The sequence below is a fragment of the Mauremys mutica genome, chromosome 2 (genome assembly GCF_020497125.1).
Source record: "Mauremys mutica isolate MM-2020 ecotype Southern chromosome 2, ASM2049712v1, whole genome shotgun sequence".
Classification (NCBI taxonomy): Eukaryota; Metazoa; Chordata; order Testudines; family Geoemydidae; genus Mauremys; species Mauremys mutica.
In genome coordinates, this window is record NC_059073.1 from 207,877,459 (window position 1) to 207,894,810 (window position 17,352).

General features: G+C 48.5%; 1 protein-coding gene across 3 annotated transcripts in view; it reads right to left on the reverse strand.

The window, feature by feature from the left end:
• The window catches only part of GOLGA4 (golgin A4), a 121,450-nt gene that overhangs the window by 23,023 nt on the left and 81,075 nt on the right, over positions 1–17,352 (reverse strand). For all 3 annotated transcript variants that reach the window (XM_045004619.1, XM_045004618.1, XM_045004620.1), the window contains one exon: positions 3,714–3,827. In XM_045004619.1, the coding sequence (XP_044860554.1) occupies positions 3,714–3,827 (114 nt within the window). The remainder of the gene's footprint in view (positions 1–3,713; positions 3,828–17,352) is intronic.

Consider the following 17,352-nt stretch of genomic DNA (forward strand, 5'->3'; position numbering starts at 1 on the left):
TGGGGAGGTGAAAAAACACCCCCCTGAGCGCAGCAAGTTTCAGCACTGTAAAGTGGCAGTGTACACAGTGCACCAGTGCTGGGAACCGCATTCTCAGCACGGTAGCTATGCCTCTCGTGGAGGTGGGTTTTTTTAGAGTGCCATGACTACGCAAGCCACTTTAGCATTGCCAATGTAGACTAGCCCTAAAAGGTACTTCTACCAGAAGGTTTCAATGTATCAGCTCCACTTATCAGTACATCCCCCAAGAGTGGGAATATACAGAGGACACTAGATGACCCTTACATACTAAGTACATAAGGTTTTCAACGTGCCCCAGGATGGAATGCAGAAGGGAAACAACTGCTTTCATGGGCCTTTCAGGTCAGCAAGACAAGATTCCTTAACATTCAGATTGCAGGTGAGAAGTTCCCCTTCTGCATTCCATAAAAGATGTGCTTTTGGGGAGTGTGTGTTCCCTGTGGAGCTCAAACTCAAAAGGAGCAGAAGCCTGCCTGAACAAGCACCTTCTCTTTTCTGTTAGAGTTCATTTCGAAAAGTTTCAAACACCCCCGTTGAAAATTTTAGATGTTGGCTTTTGGTGAATGATTATTTTATCTGTCATGTAATAGAATTAAAAACAAATGTTATGGCAAAAATATTATACTTACTTTAAAACTAATTATACTATGTGCAAGCTTTGGCTTAGATCTACATTTACCTAGTGTAGGAAGTGTTACAAGAAAGCCATTTATAAATTAGACAGATGTGAAGAACAATAGTCAACAAATATTAACCTAATAAGGAGTAGCTTTAACTTACTTGAACCTGAAGACTAAACAGTTTTTTTAACTTAGCAGAAAAAATAGCAAAAAGGAAAAATGGAATAAAGAATATGGATAAGGACAGAAAGATCAAGAGAAAATGAAGGGTCGTAAGGGTCATAAAATATTTTACTTATACAGGTTCCAAGTCCACTTAAATGTATGCAAATATGTACACAATTCATGTGAATTTATATAAATATATATGGCCCACTGGCGCCGCACAATTTGCTTAGCCAACCCCTCAATGTTGCAAAGGTGCATCATTACATTAGGTAAACAGCAAAGCTGGTTTCATAGGAAAGCAACGCCAAGGTGAAAAGGGCTGGGAAGAAGAACAAAGGGCAATAAGCAAAACAACTTCTAAACCAAATAGGGGGGAAAACCACCCCCCCCCAACATACACCTCAGAGCCACACCACAATTTGGGTCACGGAGTGTGAAAATGGTGTCCTAATAACTAAACATCTGCAAAATAAATGGAGCTCCATTTACACAAGGTCAAAAGGAAGGCATTACAAATATTAATCCGACACATGAAAACAAAAATAATCATCAGTGACCTTAAAATGTCTTCATCTGAATGTGAATAGATCGTCATCAAGTGTTGTCTGTTCAAACAATTGTAGCATTTCTCCATCAGGATAACAACTATGTAATGAAGGTTCATTCTCAATGCATCAGCAAATAACTTATGAATGAACAAATATGTACCAATACGTATGTAAATAAAAAGTTCATATGTCATCAGCTTGGAGAGATGAACATGAAGTTTGTATACATACTGTCAGAAAAGAATTTAGCTGGGATTTTCAAAAGGGCATAGGGGAGTTAGGTACCCAGACTCCATTGAAATTCAGTGGAATTAGGGCACTTACCTACCTCAGGCTCCTTTAAAAACTCTATTCTTATTCTGCAAGTAAACCTAGATACAGTGATTATATTTACACAGGCACTTTGAAAAAGACCCAGACTATTGTTCCTATGGACACATTACTATTTATTGGTTAAACAACAAGACTATTTACCAGCAACTGGAGTTCTCCTAATTGGTTAATTTCCACCACAGATGGGACAACTCCTTTGAGTTTCTCCAAGGCTTGCTGGGGAAACTCCAAGGAGTGAGGAACTGTGGAGGAGATTCCAAAGAGAGAGAAAATTAGTAGTTTACCATGTTGCTCTTTTTTAAACTCTAAGTGGGTATATCTTTATGTAGAGACAATTTGCAACAAAACAGATTTTACATCTCTATGCCATCTTTGCACTTCTGCGGAAAGTTAAATGTATAAACCTGGGGGAGGGATAGCTCAGTGGTTTGAGCATTGGCCTACTAAACCCAGGGTTGTGAGTTCAATCCTTGAGGGGGCCACCTAGGGATCTGGGGCAAAAAGTGGTCCTGCTAGTGAAGGCAGGGGGCTGGACTCGATGACCTTTCAAGGTCCCTTCCAGTTCTAGGAGACTAGTACATCTCCTATTATTATTATTAAATGTAAGTAAAAAAACACAGTTGCTGGCACATGCATTTGATGTAATCTGCATGATCTGTAAATGAACATGATGATATATGCTGTATAGCAGTGGTTCCCAAAGCCGGTCCACCGCTTGTCCAGGGAAAGCCCTTTGCGGGCCAGGCCAGTTTGTTTACCTGCTGCGTCCGCAGGTTTGGCCGATTGCAGCTCCCACTGGCCCTGGTTCGCCACTCCAGGCCAATGGGGGCTGCGGGAAGGGTGGCCACCACGCCCCTCAGCCCGTGCCGCTTCCCACAGCCTACATTGGCCTGGAGCAGCAAACCGCGGCCAGTGGGAGCTGCGATCGGCCGAACCTGCGGATGTGGCAAGTAAACAAACTGGCCCGGCCCGCCAAGGGCTTCCCCTGAACAAGCAATGGACCAGCTTTGAGAACCACTGCTATATGGGATTAAATGACTGCTTATTTACAGAATATTTGTGTGACGTTTAAATCATTGGATTAAATGAACAAAACCATTAGACCTAGAGAAAAAAATTTCTGTTGTGTCTCAATACTTTAGGGCTTTCTAAAGAGTGTATAAAAAAAAATCACAGTATCTGGCATATTACTATAAATAGGTGCAATAGGGCTGGTTTACAATAGTTTAATTCAAGGCCTTTTGCTTTTTCTATATTCAATAAAAATCCTTAATGATACATAATATTTAATATGCCCATTATACTATTTTTTTAAATTAATTTAAGGGGAAAGAAAAAATTAAAATGTATATTATCTTCCAGTCAAAATCACACACAATGATTTTAATAACATCACTGATGTAATTTATGATGCTCTAGCTGAGGTATCAAATACTTCTAATGCCTCCCATTGGTTCACAGGCAAAATGAGCATTTTTTGTCAAATGAAAAAAAAAAGAAAAATTGTCCCTCTCAATAATTTGTATTTTCCCCCTATTAAGTGTAATACTAATTTTAATACTTATATTCTATAACTCAACTATATTTTGGTCCTGTTAATCTGCCTTTATGAAGTGTACATCCATCTTGCCATGAACAGAAAATTGTTTAATATCAGCCCCTATTTGAGGTAGAGAAACATTTTTATGTCCTTTTGAATTCCAATTCCAAATTTCATACAATCAAAATGGGCTATTTTGCATCCTCTTGAACAAGTTACAAGTCCTTCCAGTGTAAAGTCAATGTTTAAAAACAAAGGAGCAGAGGGAAAAGCCAACCAATAAGCAAACTATTAAAACAAGATCAAATTAAATGCTGCACAACTTGTAGCAAACAGATTGGTCAAAGAATTCAGAATTGCACAAGAAAGCCAAGACCTGAAATATAAATAGAACCCATGTCAATTAACAGCTACTAGAGGGTCTCATGAAAACTGTGAAACTAATGCCTAAAGTTACAAGTATAAATATTAATGTCAGCTCACTTCTTCCCTGCGCCTATTCTCCTCATCTGCCAGCTTTTGTTTGTATTCCTTCTGCAATTCCTCCAGCTGTGTTTGCAGCTCATTTACTTTTGCTGTCATTTCTTCTTCACGAGCCTTCAGAATGAAAAATAAGTGCATTAATTTACATAATACACAGTTAATGTCTAAACACTTAAAACCTTCTCACTGGATTAGACAAAAAGCACTTAAAATATAGATCAGCTTCATACAGAGAGGAAAATAATAAACTTGAAATGCAAAGGCTCTCACTGAAAGTTTAGGACTATTTAATTTATATTACCATGAAAATGAGGAATGACATTTAGGGACTTATCATATAATATCGGCAAAACTTCAATTGTCAAACACAAAACCAATTACCATATATACTCGTTCATTAGCCCATTCATTTATAAGCTGACCTCCCCCCTGCAAATGGATAGGTAAAATAGCAAAAACTGTATGACCCTTTCATAAGACAACCTTATATTTCAGTGGTTGGAAAACTTCGGCTCCCGGCTGTCAGGGTAAGCCACTGGCGGGTTGGAACGTTTTGTTTACCTGGAGCGTTCACAGGCCCGGAGCCCCTCAGCTCCCAGTGGCTGCGGTTTGCCATTGGCACCACTTCCCGCAGTTCCCATTGGCTGGGAACGGCAAACCACGGCCACTGGGAACTGAGGGGCTCTGTGCCTGCAGACGCTCCAGGTAAGAAAACAACAATGTATTAGATATTCAAATTCAATGATTCCATAGAGTTTAAAATCATCAAATTTTGGTGTAGACACGTTTATAAGCCAAGCCATGCTCTTTGATGTGTCACTTTTTTACCAAAAATATTTGGATTATGAAGAAATATATATGGTAGTTAGCTTTTTGAAAAATTTTAGTAAGGATTATACATCTTTAATGAGTACCAAAAAAAGCATTCAAATGATATTCAATATTTCTAGAAGGTGTACAGTAGGCAGATCAATGTAAGCAAATAGAGATTTTGTGAAACTGACATGTCATGCAAACAAAATTTTCTATACTCTATCTCCAATTTATTGGCAAAGATTGGGGCTTAATCACGTCTTGTCTCAAACATTTTAATTCTCTCTACGGTTGTACTAAATCTCTGTTCTTGGAACTTAACTGAGGCCCTAACGCTGTGGTCAAGCCATTTTTCATTCAGGAAGTTAGACCATCTGACCTCTTTTCAGACTGCATGACTCCCTATCCACTGAATTTAATTCAAAATTGCCATCTTCGTTTTCAGTGCTCTCTATTTTTCCTTTCCCTTACTTTTCTGACCATATAGCCCATTTCTCCACTTGCTCATTCTGCTCCTCCAATATCGGTTTTGTCTATTCCATCCCAATGACTTTTTGCCGATAGGAAAGGGGTTTTCCTTTTGTGCCCCACTTATCAAGCTCCAGACTTTATCTATGAGCTATTGAAATATTACCCATCAAGCCATGCAGTCAAATCTGTTTGCTCCAGTATAAAATTGACACCAAACTTGTGTATCTTTCCCTTGCTTTGGTCCCCCTGCCCCAGGTGGCGGTGCTTTGGTGCCCTCCCCGCCAAAGTGGTGGTGCTTCGGCTTTGCCACCCCCTCTCCCCCCTTCCTTGGGTCATGTAGTAATTTTTGTTGTCAGAAGGGGGTCATGGTACAATAAAGTTTGAGAAACGCTGATCTAGTCCATCCCATTGTGCTGAGGCAGGATTAAAGTACATCTATAGTAGCGATTGTTCTCATCAAAGACTGAAAAGACAAGCAACATCATTGTGTAGCAGTGAAACAGATGATCCCTATTATGAGTTTCAAAATACTTTTCCTGGCTTGAAAAGCAGAATAAAACTCTCAAGGTCCTTTGTGTAGCAGTGCACACCCTTAGCTACTAGCCCTGACCCCCTCTTTTTTTGTGGGGGGGGGGAGGGACGGGGGACAAGATGTACACACCAGTAAACCTCATGCTTTGCCCCAGAGGGAGTATCCCGGAAGTCTGACATTGTCTGTCATACATATTACAATATAATTCCAACATTAAAATGTCAGTAAAGACGCAGTCGTAGAATAGTGCACTATGATACCATTAATCAGACTATACACTAAGTAAAGCTATTTCCATTTCATTAAAGGAACATAACTCACTTAGAAAAATGATTGGGAATCTTCTGTTCCCAAATTTCTTAATGATTTTAGCTTGTCGACTTAATTAATGGTCCCAATGTCAATAAATCACTTATTTACTTCTCACCAGCATTCAAAATTTTAGAAACTATTAATCTGCCTCCAATAAAGATAGCCAGTAAATACAAAGCATTTTATCAGTATGGCAGAATCAGAAGCATATAGTTTAACCGTATTGAGTACTACCAAACGAAAATTTAAGAATCAGAAAAAAGCTGCCCCATTTCTGGACAAAAAGTAAAAACCTCAAAGTTCTTCTTCGAGTGATTGCTCCTATGCATTCCATGTAGGTGTGCGCGCCGCGCGTGCACGGCTCTCCGGAACATTTTTACCCTAGCAACTCCGGCGGGCCGGCTGGCGCCCCCTGGAGTGGCGCCGTCAAGGCGCCCCTTATACACCTCAGCCGGCCCGTCCGCTCCTCAGTTCCTTCTTCCCGCCCGTGACGGCCAGTTGGAACAGTGGAGTGCTCCCTTACCTCCACAACCCTAGTGTTTCTCCATAGTTCTAGTGTAGATAGTTTAGTAGTTAGTTCAGTTCTTGTTGTAGTTATATATATATTTAGTGTTAATAGTGTCAATAGTTACGGAATTAGAGGGTTTGCCCCTCTTCTTCCGCCCCGGTGCGGGCTTATGCCCGGAGCACCGGGTTTCAAGCCCTGTGCGGCTTGCCAGCGGCCTATGCCGGTTAGCGACCCGCACGACTCTTGCCTCCGCTGCCTCGGAGAGTCGCATCGGACAGATAAGTGCTCTATCTGCATAGCCTTTAAACCTCGTACGAGGAAAGAGAGAGACTCTAGGCTGAAGCACTTACTGATGGAGTCTGCGCTCCAACCTCCGGCGCCAGCTCCAGCGGCACCGAAAACCGCCTCGACAAGCAGCGCTCCGACGAGCCGCTCCGGCACCGAGCCGGCACCAAAGACCCGGCACCGCTCCCTCTCCCCGGGGAGGAAGCACAAGGCGCCGAAGACGGCTGCCGCAAAACAGCAGCGAAAGCCGTCAGCCCAGCCGCCTCCGACGAAAACGGTGCAGGCTGAGGCAGTGCACGCTAAGTGCACCGCACCGTTGACTCCGGCGCCGCCTGGCCCGTCGAGTCCGGTTCCGCCCAGCTCCCCGGTGCCCACCGAGGAGGAGCTGAGGATCCCGTCGACGCCGGAGGCGTTCGCGACGGCAAGAGAGCTGATCGAGGCGACGGCCCCGTCATATCAGCCGCCGGCACCACTGGTGCGGACATTCAAGTCCCTCGGCAAGCCAGCGATGGTGCGCCCCTCATCTCCGGGCGACCGTGGCGACCGTGGCTCCAGAATCCGGTCTCGATCCCGGTCTATCTCCCGGCGAAGGTCACCGAGGCACCGCTCCCCATCCCGCCGTAAATCGCCATCGCGACGCCGCTCAGCGTCCCGGCACCGGTCGCAGTCCCGGCACCGCTCTCCATCGCGGGGCCGGTCGTACTCCCGGCGGCGCTCCAGGTCCCGGTCACGAAGTCACCGGCACCGCAGCAGGTCCGCGTCCAGGCACCGCGGACATCGGGACTCGCGCAGCCGTTCGAGGCGCCGCAGATCCCGCTCGAGGTCCGGTTCCCGGCACCGCCGGTCGAGCTCCCGACGTCGCCGGTCGAGCTCCCGCCGCCGCCGCCGCTCCCCTTGGCACCGGAGATCCAGCTCCCGACGCCGTAGATCTGGCTCCCGGCACCGGAGATCCGGCTCCCGGCACCGTGCGCAGCACAGGTCCCGCTCGCCACTGGACCCCCGAGACGCCCGGCACCGACCCTCGGCACCGGAGGATCGTCTCACGCCGGCGCTGGACGCCCGCCCAGGCATCGCCACGGCTCCACCCTGGCCCTCCAGGGAACCCTCTGTAGCCTCACCCCAAGGCAGTGCGGTGGATTTCAGAGCCGGTTCCGTTCCCCCGGATCATGGACCCCAGTATTGGGGACACTGGGTGCCCTGGGCGCAATATGAACAGGGGCCTCCCCTGCCACCCAGGCAGCCGGGCTCGGCACCATCGGTGCCGGTGGCCACCGTTAGTCGAGCCCCCCCGTCCCCACCGACGCAAGCCGCCGCCCACGACCCTTCTTTGGGCCAGGACTCGCTGCGGCCAGATCACCAGGTGGGCGAGCACCAGCAGGAGGAGGTGCTCCCGGGCCACTCCTCGTCGTCCTCTCCAGATGAGGCGGTAGCGGGGGCCTCGCCATCGGGACCCCCGCCCATTGACCTCAGGGCACACCAGGACCTTCTCCGAAGGGTGGCAAAGGCCATTAACTTGCCCATAGAGGAGGTGCAAGAAGTCGAGGACCCGATTACGGACGTTGTGGGAGATGACGCCCCTGTCAGAGTGGCGCTCCCGTTCATTCGCACCATTCAGAAGAACAGTGCCACTATCTGGCAGTCGCCCTCCTCCGTTGCCCCCACGGCGCGAGGCGTCGAAAGGAAGTATTCCGTCCCGCCCCAGGGCTACGAATACTTGTACGTCCACCCCACCCCGGACTCGCTGGTGGTCCAATCGGTCAATGACCGCGAACGACACGGTCAACCTGCCGCTGCGCCGAAGGCGAAGGACGCCCGGCGCATGGACTTATTAGGGCGTAAAATCTATTCGGCGGGAGGCCTCCAACTCCGTGTCGCCAACCAGATGGCCCTCTTATCCAGATACACTTTTAATATCTTGGGGTGCCTTGCGAAGTTCACGGAGCTAACCCCTCCGGAATCCCGCCCTGAATTCTCAGCGCTGCTGGAGGAGGGCAAGTTAGCCTCCAGAACACTGATCAAAGCGGCCGTAGACGCAGCAGACTCAGGGGCTCGAACGGTAGCATCCGGGGTGACGATGCGCCGCATTGCGTGGCTACAATCTTCCACCCTCCCACCTGAGGTCCAGTACACCCTCCAGGACCTCCCGTTTGACACGAAGGGGCTGTTTTCTGAGAAAACGGATGCCAGAATCCAGTCCCTAAAGGATGGGAGGGTTGCGATACGAACTCTGGGTATGCACACGACGCAGAGGCGTTCGTTCCGCCAACAGCCCTACCGTCCCTTCAACCAGGCCAGGTCTCGGCCGTTTAACAACCGCCGAACGGCCCCCTTCCGCCGTAGACCGTCAGGGGGGCGGCGCAACCAGGCGCACCAAGGCTCCGCAAGGCCAAAAGCCGGCCTTTTGACGGGACGCCCGAGGACGGCCCATCACTCTCCCCCCAGGATCCACCCCTTTTGTTTTCCAATCGCCTTGCCCGCTTCCTTCCGGCGTGGTCTGCTATAACATCGGACAGCTGGGTCCTCAGCACCATCCAGCACGGCTACCGCCTACAGTTTCTTTCGCCCCCCCCCTCCCACCCACCTTCCCCGTCCCTCTTCAGGGACCCCTCTCACGAGCAAGTCCTCATACAGGAGGTGCAGGCTCTGTTGAGCGTGGGTGCTATCGAGGAGGTGCCTCCCTGCAGGCGGGGCAGGGGATTCTACTCCAGATATTTCCTCATCCCCAAGGCGAAAGGAGGTCTTCGTCCCATCTTGGACCTCCGGGAGCTGAACAGATACCTCTGCAAGCTCAAGTTTCGGATGGTAACCTTGGGGTCCATTATCCCTTCCTTGGATCCGGGAGACTGGTTTGCCGCCCTCGACATGAAAGACGCTTACTTTCATGTGGCGATTTACCCCCCCCACAGACGCTTCCTGCGCTTCATGGTCAACGCGACCCACTACCAGTTTGCGGTGTTACCCTTTGGCCTCTCCACTGCCCCGAGGGTGTTCACCAAGTGCATGGCGGTCGTGGCCGCAACTCTCCGTCGTCGCAGAATCCACGTATACCCCTATCTCGACGACTGGCTGATCCGTGGGCGATCTCAAGAACTGGTGACAGCCCAGGTGTCAGAGATACTGCGCCTGTTCCGGTCTCTCGGCCTCCTCGTCAATGCCGAGAAGTCCCAATTACTGCCGACACAGCGATTGGAGTTCATAGGAGCAGTCCTCGACTCCACCCTCGCCAGGGCCTGCCTCCCTCGTTCTCGACACGAGACAATGGTCTCGCTCATTCGCAGCTTACAAGCCTTCCCTTCCACGACGGCCCGGTCCTGCCTTCGCCTGCTGGGCCACATGGCTGCGTGCACCTTTGTGACCGCGAACGCGAGGCTGAGGCTCCGTCCGTTCCAGATGTGGCTGACTTCGGTGTACCGGCCCCACCGCGACCCTCTAGATCTGGTGGTCACGGTCTCGGACCCCACTCTCCAGACGCTCACCTGGTGGCTGCATCAGGAGGTGGTCTGCGCCGGGGTTCCGTTTCGCCCCCCTCGCCCGTCGGTCACCCTGACCACAGACGCCTCGGCGCTTGGATGGGGGGCTCACATGGGAGACCTGCACACTCAGGGCCTCTGGTCGGCCCAGGAGCTCTCCCTGCACATCAACGTCAGGGAATTGAGAGCGATCCGCTTGGCTTGTCTCGCCTTTCTTGCACACCTCCGGGACCGCTGCGTCGCGGTATACACGGACAACACGGCAGCCATGTTCTATCTGAACAAACAGGGCGGGGCCCGATCCTCCCCGCTGTGCAAGGAGGCGATGCTCCTATGGGACCTGTGTGTAACCCACTCGATTCGCCTCGAAGCGTTCTTTCTACCAGGGGTGCAGAACACGCTGGCCGACCGTCTGAGCCGGTCTTTCGCTGCCCACGAGTGGTCCCTTCGCCCCGACGTAGCCCACACCATCTTCCAAAGGTGGGGATTTCCCCAAATAGACCTGTTTGCCTCCAGGACCAACAGGAAGTGCCACAGGTTCTGTTCGTACCAGGGTCGGGCTCCGGACTCCATCTCCGATGCGTTCCTCATGTCCTGGACGGGTCCCCTTCTATACGCCTTCCCGCCGTTCCCGCTAGTCCACCGAGTACTGCTCAGGCTACGGAGGGACAAGGCCCGCGTCATACTCGTCGCTCCGGCCTGGCCGAGGCAGCACTGGTATACCCTGCTCCTCGAGCTATCGATCCGGGATCCCATTCCCCTACCGTTATGGCCGGATCTCATCTCTCAGGACCTCGGCAGGCTTTGTCACCCGAACCTGCAGTCGCTGCATCTTACAGCCTGGTTCCTGAGTGGTTGACCGACGCGGAGAGGACCTGTTCTGCGGCGGTGCAGCAAGTTCTCCTTGAAAGCAGAAAACCGTCCACACGCTCTACCTACCTGGCAAAGTGGAAACGCTTTGCCCTTTGGTGCGATCAGCAAGGTCTTAACCCCTTCTCGACCCCTCTCCAGACGGTCCTTGACTACCTCTGGTACCTGAAAGGCCAAGGTCTCGCGATCTCGTCCCTGAGGGTACACCTGGCGGCGCTTTCGGCCTTCCGGCCTGCTGTAGATGGTCGCTCCGTGTTTTCCAACCCCATGGTTGCCCGCTTCCTCAAGGGGTTGGACCGCCTCTACCCGCAAGTGCGGCCGCCGGCTCCTACGTGGGATCTGAACCTGGCTCTCACCCAGCTGATGCGCCCGCCCTTCGAGCCCATGGCCTCCTGCTCCCTCCTCCATCTCACCTGGAAGACGGCCTTCCTCGTGGCAATCACATCCGCCAGACGAGTATCCGAACTCCGCGCCCTGACGGCGGGTCCCCCATATACCGTCTTCCACGCGGACAAAGTGCAGCTTCGGCCACATCCGGCCTTCCTCCCAAAGGTGGTGTCGGCCTTTCATCTTAATCAGGAGATCTTCCTCCCGGTCTTCTTTCCAAAGCCGCACGCCTCACCTCGTGAGCAGCAGCTCCACACCCTCGACGTCCGTAGGGCCCTCGCCTTTTACATTGACCGAACTAAGTCCTTCCGGCGTTCCTCCCAGCTCTTTGTCGCAATTGCGGAGCGCATGAAAGGCGAGCCTGTTTCATCTCAACGGATTTCTTCCTGGGTGACATCCTGCATACGGGCGTGCTACGAACTTGCTCGCGTCCCCCCGTGCCGGCTCACCGCACACTCGACAAGGGCGCACGCCTCGTCAGCCGCCTTCCTGGCCCACGTTCCCATCCAGGACATCTGTCGAGCGGCCACCTGGTCTTCCGTCCACACCTTCGCTTCCCATTATGCGTTGGTGCAGCAGTCCCGAGACGACGCAGCCTTCGGCTCTGCGGTGCTACACTCCGCCACGTCTCATTCCGACCCCACCGCCTAGGTAAGGCTTGGGAATCACCTACATGGAATGCATAGGAGCAATCACTCGAAGAAGAAAAGACGGTTACTCACCTGTAGTAACTGGTGTTCTTCGAGATGTGTTGCTCCTATCCATTCCAGACCCGCCCTCCTTCCCCACTGTCGGAATAGCCGGCAAGAAGGAACTGAGGAGCGGACGGGCCGGCTGAGGTGTATAAGGGGCGCCTTGACGGCGCCACTCCAGGGGGCGCCAGCCGGCCCGCCGGAGTTGCTAGGGTAAAAATGTTCCGGAGAGCCGTGCACGCGCGGCGCGCACACCTACATGGAATGGATAGGAGCAACACATCTCGAAGAACACCAGTTACTACAGGTGAGTAACCGTCTTTTTTCCACAGGATAGAAATTATTTTTTTTAATAAAAGATTATATTTCATAAGAACTAAAACGGAATCTTTGGCTTGCGAGCTGCCTGCCTGGAACGCTCTTGTTAACTTTTTTTCTGCCTTCCAGGCAGGCAGCTGATGTGTTATCATTTTGATTTTCCCAACCAAAAATAGATTTTTTTTTAAATTGAAATTTTCCCAGAGAAAATTTTGATTTTTCAAAAAGTGCATTTTCCTTCAGGAAGCCATTCTGATGGAAAATTCCCACCCAGCTCTAACCAATATGCTTGGCACTTTACAAAAGCGACACAAGGGGTGAAATTTTAAAAAGCACCTAAGTGACTTAGAAGCCTAAGTCCCATTGACTTTCAATAAGATTTAACTCCTAATTGCTTAAGTCACTTTTGAAAACGCACTTATACTTTTAAGGGCTGGTGTTCACTGCAGTGTTAACTCACGTTATAACGTAAGTTGTCCACACACAAAACCCCTTAGATTGAGAGTGTGGTGGTGCTTTTAATTCAAGCTGACTAACCTGTAAGGGGACACAAGCTACAGCTAGGGCTGGTACAATACATCAACTGCTAACACCATCACTCTGCAATCCAATGAGTCTGTGTACTTCAAGTGTTAATTTACAGTGTGGCTGAACTAGGCTTACCGAGAGGAGTTAAATCAAGCTATTTATGTTTGAGTTAACAGTGCAGTGAAGACATTGCCTGAGAGCTTCTCCCTTGGCTGGTTAATCCACCTCCCTTAGAGGTGATAGCTATATCAATGGGAGAAGCTCTCCCTCGACACAGACTGTCTTGGGGGGGAAGCAGGGGAAGAAATTAGGACAGTATAACTGCGTCGCCTAGAGCTCTCCCACCAACAAAAAACTTCCACCCGCAACGTGTGATGGTAGCTTTGTTGGCAGTAGAGCTCTCCTGCCGAAAAAGCGCTGTTCACACCAGCGCTTTTCATCGGTAAAATTTTTGTCGTTCCGGGGGGGGGAGCTTTTTCACACCCCTGAATGACAAAAGTTTTACCAACAAAAGTCCCATGTAGACAAAGCCTGACACACAGAACAATCTGTATTACAATATGTAACCCACTAACTCGCCCCCATCTTTTTCCTGTATGACTACAGGAGTGTTAATGGGCCACTCCACCTTGAATGGTCCCTCAGAACATGTGTTAACTACAGTAAAAGCTGTGTTATCCAGCACTTCACCAACCAGAAACCTCTATAAACAGGCATTTTTGATCTGCACTGAAACTCCAGTTTACAGTCCAGTTGGTGTGGGGCTGGCAGAAGGGTGGGGTGTGGAAGGGAGTGAGAGGCGTAGGCTCTGCGAGGAAGTTTGGCTGTGGGAGGGGGCTCGGGGTAGTGGGTTGGGGCGTGGGAGAGGGTGTGGGGTGCCGGATCCGGGGGCCGCTCATCATGGGCAGCTCCCCACGAGTGGCTACCTGTCCCGGCTGCTCCTAGATGGAGGCACGGCAGGTGGCTCTGCACACTGCCCTTGCCCCAACCACTAGTTATATCTTGACTTTAGGAAAGCTTTTGATACTGTCTCACATGACCGTCTCATAAACAAACTAGGGAAATGCAACCTAGATAGAGCTACTATAAGGTGGGTGCAAAACTGGTTGGAAAACCATTCCCAGAGAATAGTTATCAGTGGTTCACAGTCATGCTGGAAGGGTATAATGAGTGGGGTCCCGCAGGGATCAGTTCTGAGTCCAGTTCTGTTCAATATCTTCATCAGTGATTTAGATAATGGTATAGAGAGTACACTTATAAAGTTTGTGGATGATACCAAGTGGGGAAGGGTTGAAAGTGCTTTGGAAGATAGGAATAAAATTCAAAATGACCTGGACATACTGGAGAAAGTAAATCTGGACTGAAGTAAATAGGATGAAATTCAATAAGGACAAATGCAAAGTACTCCATTTAGGAAAGAACAATCAGTTGCACACATACAAAATGGGAAATGACTACCTAGGAAGGAGTACTGCGGAAAGGGATCTGGAGGTCATAGTGGACCACAAGCTAAATATAAGTCAATGGTGTAACGCTGTTGCAAAAAAAGCAAACATCTTTCTGGTATGTATTAGTAGGAGTGTTGTAAGTAAAACATGAGAAATAATTTTTCTGCTCTACTCTGCGCTGATTAGGACTCAGCTGGAGTATTGTGTTCTGTTCTGGGTGCTACATTTCAGGAAAGATGTGGAAAAACTGGAGAAAGTCCAGAGAAGAGCAACAAAAATGATTAAAGGTCTAGAAAACATGACCTATGAGGGAAGATTGAAAAAATTGAGTTTGTTTAGTCTGGAAAAGAGAAGACTCAGAGGGGCCATGATAACAGTTTTCAAGTATTACAAGGAGGGAGAAAAATTGATCTTCTTAACCTCTGAGGATAGGACAAGAAGCAATGGGCTTAAATTGCAGCAAGGGAGGTTTAGGTTGGACATTAGGAAAAACTTCCTAACTGTCAGGGTGGTTAAGCACTGAGATAAACTGCCTAGGGAGGTTGCAGAATCTCCATCACTGGAGATTTTTAAGAGCAGCCAATGGGAGCCGTGGGGCAGCAGTGCGCAGAGTTGCTTGGCCTCTGCTTAGCTGCGCCTCCACCTAGGAGCAGCCGGGACAGGTTGCCGGTTGCGGTGAGCCACCGAAGGTGAGCACCCCCCCGGATCTGGCACCCCCTCCCACATCCCAACCCACTGCCCTGAGTCCCCTCCTGCACCCAAATTCCCTCCCAGAGCCTGTTCCCCACACCCCCTCCCTTGCCCCAACCCCCAGCCCCATATCCCTTCCCACACCCAAACTCCCTCCCTCTTAGTTACCCAGAATTTTTCATGTACCAGCACCACCCATTCCCCCAACATGTCGGATAAAACAGATTTTACTGTACTTATGTTAATCTATCTGTTCCACTGTGCACTTAGAGCGGACGTTCAGAGCAGAACTCAGAGTACCTTTCTAAGGCCTGAACAAGAGCTCTATGTGGCTTGGAAGCTTGTCTCTCTCACCAACAGAAGTTGGGCCATTAAAATATATTACCTCAACCACCTTGTCTCACAGAACAAAAGCATTTTCTTTTCTTTTTTTTTTTTGGTAGCAGCATTGTGGACAAAGAGCAGTGGGGCATGGTGACAAACTGGAAACCAGAGAGAGAGAGAGACAGGTTATAGTAAGAGATGACCAAGGAGTGGACTAAGCATTAGCTGCAGAGATGGAAAGGAAAGAATGTCTTTTAGAGATGTTACCAACAAAAACAAAAACAAAAACAGACAGGATTTGGCAACAGTTTGTATATGGGAGAAAAATGAGAGCAAAGATTCAATTATAACAATTTAACAAGAGAAGACTCTAGGCATGATTGCAATATTGTGTATCATAAACTATGATGTATACTTTGTGGCTATGTCTCTGCAGACCAATAAATAGATTTTGCCTGAGCCCTGCCCTCCATTTTTTCCTCACACTCCAAAGCAACTTGTCTTCTCTGATGAAAGGAGCATCCTTATTTAAAAGAATTAGTAGTATGGCACTGGAAAGTGCAGAGTTGCTCCTAGCAACATAAAGTTGAGAGCACAGGCAAGGAAAAAAGGTATTAGGATCAGAGAAACTGTATGGCTGAAAGAAACTGAGCTTGGGATGGAGTGATGGTAGCTTTTTAGCATGGCTAAATGTTTTCACAGTATCGCCTCTTTCAAAAAGAGATAAAATAGAGCACACTGGATCTATCTTAATTCTAAAATTGCAACTAGCAGCAGTGATCAGAAATTTCTGGAGAGGGAAAAGAGATACTGCAAATATTTAAGTCTATTTTATTTAGTAAAGGGCAACGATCAAGTTTACATCTCCAATTTTATCTACTCTCACATAACTATAATCTCCTTGGCTCTGTGCACCAGACTTAAACAAAAAACAACAACCCCCCTGTCCCCCCAAAACAATATAAACTAGCCTTCTGCTGCTGAAAGTTATAAAACACATACCTCACTGAATAGCTACTGCTTATGCATACCCTTACAATATTTTTTCCTGAGTACTGCTAATAACACAGCAGAGTAGAACAAAGTCAATGCTGCCCCTCCCCCACAACTCTGAGCTGTGATTTTCCTGATTAATCTAAATTCACTGGATTCGCCATAGATCCAGATACATTAAGTGATTTAGTCTTTGTTTCATACTGAATTTGTATTCATATAAACAGTACACGAAGCAATACTAAGGGTCCTGAAACCAAATTTACAGAAAACATATTACAACCCATGTTAATAAACTCTGAAAAATTGGTTTGAAAAGTATACTTGAAAATTATGAAATTTTAGCCATCCCCAGAAGTACCTAATAAAGTAGCATTGAAGAGATGCTAAAGCAGAAGCCAAGAGCTTCTTTGGGGATAGACTGAGGATCTGCCTACAGAGGGAAACTGACCAGCACAGCTAAAGTGGAATAATGTATTCAGCTATACCTATGCCAGTATAACTCCTTCATGTGGACACTATTCCAGAATAAAAATGACTTTATTGCAGAAAAATTAATGGCGCAATTATTACAGAATAAAGTCACTTTTATTCCACAATAGAGAGCGTCCACACAGGGGAGTTAAACCAAAATAGCTATAATGATTATTCTATAAGAGCCGGTCAGTTTCCACATGTAGACAAGCCCAAAGAAGAGTGGAGGAAAATCCTGATCAAATCTGCTGCAGAGAAAGCAGCAGGAAGTTGGCACTGCAATTCAGCTCTGCTCTCTGGCATCTCCTACAGCTGCACTGGCTTTCAAATGTCTTGGTGTTCCAAACCTTTGGGCCTAGTCAGTGCCACCAAGAGCGGGACTTTGGTTCTAGTGCATGCCACACAGCCTACACTGTAGTCTCACTGTTCTGTAAAGCACCAGCTGTACTTTGGCAATATATGAACCAGATTCTATTCTGATTTCATAACGATGATAGATGAAGACATCAATAAAATTGTAATTT